The sequence below is a fragment of the Silurus meridionalis genome, chromosome 9, assembly GCF_014805685.1.
Source record: "Silurus meridionalis isolate SWU-2019-XX chromosome 9, ASM1480568v1, whole genome shotgun sequence".
Classification (NCBI taxonomy): Eukaryota; Metazoa; Chordata; class Actinopteri; order Siluriformes; family Siluridae; genus Silurus; species Silurus meridionalis.
Window position 1 is genome coordinate 19,320,451 of NC_060892.1, and position 6,000 is coordinate 19,326,450.

A 6,000-nucleotide genomic window follows, 5' to 3' on the forward strand; every position below is an offset into this window, starting at 1 on the left:
GCAATCCGATTATGCTGCCAAGAAACACACAGCGTTCTTTCTCTTTTTTTTTATTCAAAGTAGTTGCATCTCTCCAGTTTGTGCTTATTGTGCAAACGTTTGTTCATGCACTGGATAAGGGTGCTGCTATTTTTAGGCTTTTTAATTCGTGCGAAAGAATGTGTCAAACTGCATTTCAGTTTTGTTAACAGCCAAACACACACAGAGGCAGCACATCAGATCCCTCCCAACATTTTCAGGTGTCTAAAACTGTAGTGTTTGTATTGTTCTAGATCTGGAGTATGAAGCAGGATACGTGTGTTCATGACTTGCAAGCTCACAGCAAAGAAATCTACACTATAAAATGGAGCCCAACTGGCCCTGGCACCAACAATCCCAACGCCAATCTCATGCTCGCCAGGTAAAACCTTTTATTTTTTTTTTTTTTTTTTACACATTGCGTTGATAATTGTTATACATGGTACACTATATGGACAATAGTGTTTGGACACCTGGTATTTCCATCTATATGTGGTTATGAACGCAGTGTAACTCAATGCCTTTGGATGCGATAGCGGTAAATTTTCCCTTCACTTGAATTTGGGGACCCAAAACCCGTCCACAAATCTCCACAAGCTGCAAAATCTAGTTTAACATCTCCTCAAAAAAGCCGGAGTTTACGGGAACTAAATGTGGGATGGTATGTTCAAAAAGCACATGCGAATCTTACGGTCAGGTGTCCCCAAACGACAGTGAGTAATGGTGGAGTTTGCTTGTTTAACATTTTTTTTCTCTTATCGCTGCAGTGCATCCTTTGACTCCACTGTCCGGCTATGGGATGTAGATCGAGGCATCTGCATCCACACGTTAACCAAACACCAGGAACCGGTGTACAGCGTCGCCTTCAGCCCTGACGGCCGCCATTTGGCCAGCGGCTCTTTCGACAAGTGTGTACACATCTGGAACACACAGGTGAGTTCTCGCTTAACCGTACAAGATGGTGATTATGGTGCTTCCCCGGTTGTATTTTAACATGTCTGCCAATTAGGCACGTTATCAAAATGGAAACTGATAGTAGTCCGAGTGTCAGATGCTTCACCCCCAGTTTCTAATCTAGAGTACTTCATGCATGAAGAGAGAGTAAATACACTTTTAGAGTCTCTAGAAAAAGAGCAGTCAGTTTTAAAGCATTAGTACTTGGCATGTTGATTGATTAAGTTCACTTTTCAATGTGTTTCCACAGACTGGTGCTTTAGTTCATAGCTACAGGGGAACAGGGGGCATTTTCGAAGTGTGTTGGAACGCAGCTGGTGACAAAGTGGGTGCAAGTGCATCGGATGGCTCTGTAAGTACCTGCTTTTTTATGATTTTTTTATATCACGCACCCATCAACCCCCCGTGTCGACGTCCCCTTATGGGCCGCTCAAGTGTCCACTTACGTGTGGAGGAGGAGAGAACCGAGCGGGGTTTATTAGTAAGAATGCGGTTGACCTTGGCAGCGGGTACAGTGTAGGTACAGTGACGAGTGATTTCCACAATCTACAGTAAAAACAATCCGGCACGCAAATTAGCAAGCGGAACGCAATATATGAGCCGTCAGGTGTAGAGGGAATAATTGGTTACACGCATTCCAATTTGAAAGCAGCAAATCCAATATTTCTTTTTAATATAGAAAACCAAACTCTTCCAGGATTTAGTGGAGAAGCTCCTTTTGAGTTTAGGTGCAGTTTTGTTCAAGTGTCTTTCAGCAGGTGTGTCCCCTAAACACACACACACGCACAGAAGTGTCTTTCAGCAGGTGTGTCCCCTAAACACACACAGACACAGAACTGTCTTTCAGCAGGTGTGTCCCCTAAACACACACACACACGTCTTTCAGCAGGTGTGTCCCCTAAAAACACACACACACACACACACACACACACACACACACACACACACACACACACACACAGAAGTGGCAATAGCATTAACCAAGGTTTTCATGTTTCAGTTAGATTTCTCATAGAACTACAAAATATAAACCACCCATAAGGTACATCTGTTTTATTAGTAGTTGGCGTACACATACACTAAAAAAGTATTGGGTCACCTGGTCATAAGTATGGTATGTGATCTTTGAGCATTACATTCCACATTAGCCCCAATTTGCTCTTATAAATCCCTCCACTCTTCTGGGAAGCTGTTCCACTAGATTTTAGAGTGTGCTTATGGATATTTGTGTTCTTCAGCCATAAGGGTATTAGAAAAGGCAGGTACTGGTGTAGGTGAGGTGAGGAGGCCTGGGGTGCAGTCAGCGTTCCAATTCATCCCAGAGGTGCAGTCAGTAGGGATGAGATCAGAGCTCTATAGCAGGTCCCTCAAGATCTTCCTCTCCAAAGCATGTAAACCAGATCTTCATTTGTGCACAGGGGCATCACCATGCTGGAACAGGTTTGGGTTTCCAAGTTCAAGTGAATGCAACATTTTATTATAGTGCATCTAAAGACGTCCTGTACAATTAAGTGCTTCCAGATTTGCGGTAACAGTTTAGAAAACATCCACATATAGCAGGAAAGGTCTGGCGACCCAGTAATTTTGGCAATACAGTGTATTTTTTTACATACTGCGATTGTCCATTCCATAATCCCCTTTTCCTCTCTACAAATCTTTGCTATACATCATATAATTAAAGCGGTATACTTTAGACACACAGAAACATATTGCTGTAAAAATAAGAACTCGGTGGCCACAGAGTTTCTTTAAAAAATTCCAAAGTGACTTCCTGCTCTGCTTTTCCTCCTCCACATGAAAATGGCAATAAAGTGAAAAAGGGGCATCATATTTCCTGCCCCGATTGGGCCAATATATAAGCAATCACCGCAATTCCTGTTTGTGTGCGTATGAATTTCTGTATTCATGTTTTAATTTAATTGTTTTTTGCTTTCTGGTAGCAGTTATTTAACAGCAGCTTTATTTAGATGAACTTTCACCTGACGCTAAGTCTGTAGAACTCGAATGTGTGAGAGATTTGTTTTTTATTAAATAGCAGTCATGCTGTTTTTTTTTTAACATTTGTTGATTTGTTTCTGTATGTATTTATCACACTAAAAAAACAAAAAAAAAAACACGGCCTCCTATACTAACGCGATAAAGTGGTTCCTCCAGCGATCAACAGAACCCCCAGGAGAATGCAGGCCTCTGCTTCTCAAGCATAGAATGTGGACATATAATTAAATGTGCGACATTTTAAGTGTCTTTTTTTTTTCCCTCTCTCCTTAGGTTTGCGTATTAGATCTGAGGAAATAACGCTGCTTGTTGGAAGCCATGGACCGACTATGAATGTGTACATAGCCAAAATGACTGTCCCCTGCCCCATGTACTGCTACAATCCCTATTGTACCATGGCCAGCCACTACAGACAGGAGAAAAAAAAACACAAAGAAAAACCACGAGCATCCTGACGCAGCAGACGAAGTAAAGTGGAAGTGATTCCAACCAGAGACATGAAAGGGACTTTTGTAAGGAACATCAGTGGGGAAACAACACAAAAGAAAACAAAAAGAAAAAAAAAAAAAATGGACTGGTATATTTACCAAAATTTGGAAGATATTTTACTATTTGTTCTTCAAACCAATCTCATCAAAATAAACAAGCGAAAAGATTTTAATCTTTGTTGTTAGTTCCATTTCAGTGTGCACACATCTGTTGTTTTTTTCTGTTTGCTTTCTCTTAACACTTGTTTTTTTTTTTTTTCCTCCCCCTTTCTTACTTGTCTCTTTTTCAACACTTGCATTATTAAGGTCACAGCTGCATGAAATACGGACTCATCTTTCTCTCTTTTTTATGCAGAGTACAGTTATTTGAAGTCTTTTTGGTACTTTACATTTTGTGATTCAGAAAAAAAAGAACAGTGTGGGGACTTGAAACCATTGAACTTCAATTAATTCGTCCGTTTCAGTCGTTTTCACGCTTCGGTTTAATTGTTCAAATCCGCGAACCGTCGTTTAAGTTCCGGTTGTTTATTCGAAGGAGACGTTTGTTCTGCTAATATGCAGAAATAATAAAGGCGCACATTCAGAGTGCATTATTCTTAGTTTGTCCAGTATTGACGGAGCAACAAAATGTTAACTGTAGACTGCTGTAGCTACTCCTTAGAGTTTTTTTTTCCTGTACTGCATTAAGAACAGGCATTTTAATATGGGTTAAAAAAAAAAAAAAAGTGTTGCTTATAAAGTAAGAGGTCTATACAGTATAATTGCTAACACTGGACAACCCTAGGTTTATTATGGAATTTCTAGACAAAAAAGAAAAGACTTGCTTTAAGTTTCACAAACGATCTGCTCACTGATTTATCAAAATCGTTTTTCTATCAAAATGAAATTGACCCCCAGTAAATCCGCTCCGATTTAGGGCTTCTAACCAATTAGTGCAAAACCCATGCACCATATAAGCTTCTTTTTGACACCGAATCCGACACCTGTTTACACCGCGTTGTCCATCTGTCAGTCCGCCTGCAAATACAAGCCTCCCTTGTCCTCTCTGCATATAATATTCACTTCACACACAATGCTTATACTGTTTATTTCAACTGACCGAATGGTTCACCAGCTCACTCCGCTATTCCGTCTCCTATTTGTAACAGTTGAGCACAGCAATCAATATTAATCGCTTACTACGCCTTCCTGTCGGGGGCGGGGGGGCTTTCAGTGTCTCCTATCTGGAGGCTTATTCTGCAGCGATGCATCCATAATGAATTGTATTTAAAGTCCATCTGAAAGGAGTCCGGTCTCAGATACGCTGCTGAGACTCTGAAGTCAGGTAGAGGTTTGTAGAGCCGCCACAGAGGTATTATTTTACGAATACAGTACATATATTAGACTAGACTAGAGCAACATAAATAATTGTTACATAAATGTCTACTTTCAAAGGAACACATGAAGCTTAAGGCAAGTCTGAGCATTGGGTTGGACATCTCACCTGCCAAGTTAATCCTATTCAGTAGAGCAACTGCTCCTGATGTGAAATAATTGAACATGTGAAACAAATTATGGCGGCACAAAAGTGCAGTCCTTATAATTGATGTGAATGATCAGTGTGTGCTTCCGCTGCAACACGCCTTTTATTCAGCTGAGGCTAATTTTATATATATATATATATATATATATATATATATATATATATATATATATATATATATATATATATATATATATATAAAACACGTATGTATGTGTTACCTTTAGTTCTCTCATCTGCATTGAAAAGTCACTAAAGATCTTCTACTAAGAAAGCAGAGGTGACAATCTGCCCCTAGTGGCCTGTTTGTCCAATAGCAGATCCTGCATCAGCCTTTTTAATTGAATTCTTTTTATTATACAGGTGTCAGGTCTCCATTTATTAGGCTAAGGTTAATTTTCTTTTACGCAACGTGCTACAAAATCGTCAACTTTAAGTAGACTGTACTATTTGAACACTACGCAGTGGCAACTTGAAGGTTCTGATTTCAGTTCTGTTCCTCCATTAATCTGCGCTCCCAAACCTCTTGCCCACCTCTTCATTTTGTCACTACCAAAATTTCATCATACCCTCCTCATCCCCCTTTTTTGTCCTGAACTTTTTGTACTCTTTTAGTACTTTTGTAATTCATATTTCTTTGTAGCTATAAGAAAAAAAAAGTATAAAAAAAAAAGACGATGTTGAATTCGGACTTCGGAGCGTGTACAGAACTTTACCCAGGTTGAGCATTCTGGGTTGGAAATGTTTATCAGCGGTTTCCCATGACGCCCACCTTGCATTTTTTTTTTTTTTTTTTTTTTTTTTATTATTAATTTGTTTTTTTGTTACCACATTCCCCACCCCAGTCGAACGGTTCTTTTGGTTGCTGACCCTTCCCGCTCAGCCTTGCACCTTGCAATGCGTTAATTTGTTGTCATCGGATCAAAAGTTCAAAATAAAAAACTATATTTTGATATTACTAAGTGTGTGATCCTCCTTTCAATTAAACACATTTGCAGATGTTGTACGAATGAAAATCATCTC

General features: G+C 39.6%; 1 protein-coding gene across 4 annotated transcripts in view; it reads left to right on the forward strand.

Annotated features, from left to right (window-relative positions):
- The window catches only part of tbl1xr1a (tbl1x receptor 1a), a 51,560-nt gene extending 47,932 nt beyond the window's left edge, over positions 1–3,628 (forward strand). For all 4 annotated transcript variants that reach the window (XM_046857366.1, XM_046857367.1, XM_046857364.1 and 1 more), the window contains 4 exons: positions 273–400; positions 786–951; positions 1,223–1,324; positions 3,241–3,628. In XM_046857366.1, the coding sequence (XP_046713322.1) occupies positions 273–400; positions 786–951; positions 1,223–1,324; positions 3,241–3,267 (423 nt within the window). In that variant the 3' untranslated portion in view covers positions 3,268–3,628. The remainder of the gene's footprint in view (positions 1–272; positions 401–785; positions 952–1,222; positions 1,325–3,240) is intronic.
- Positions 3,629–6,000: the final 2,372 nt, after the last annotated feature.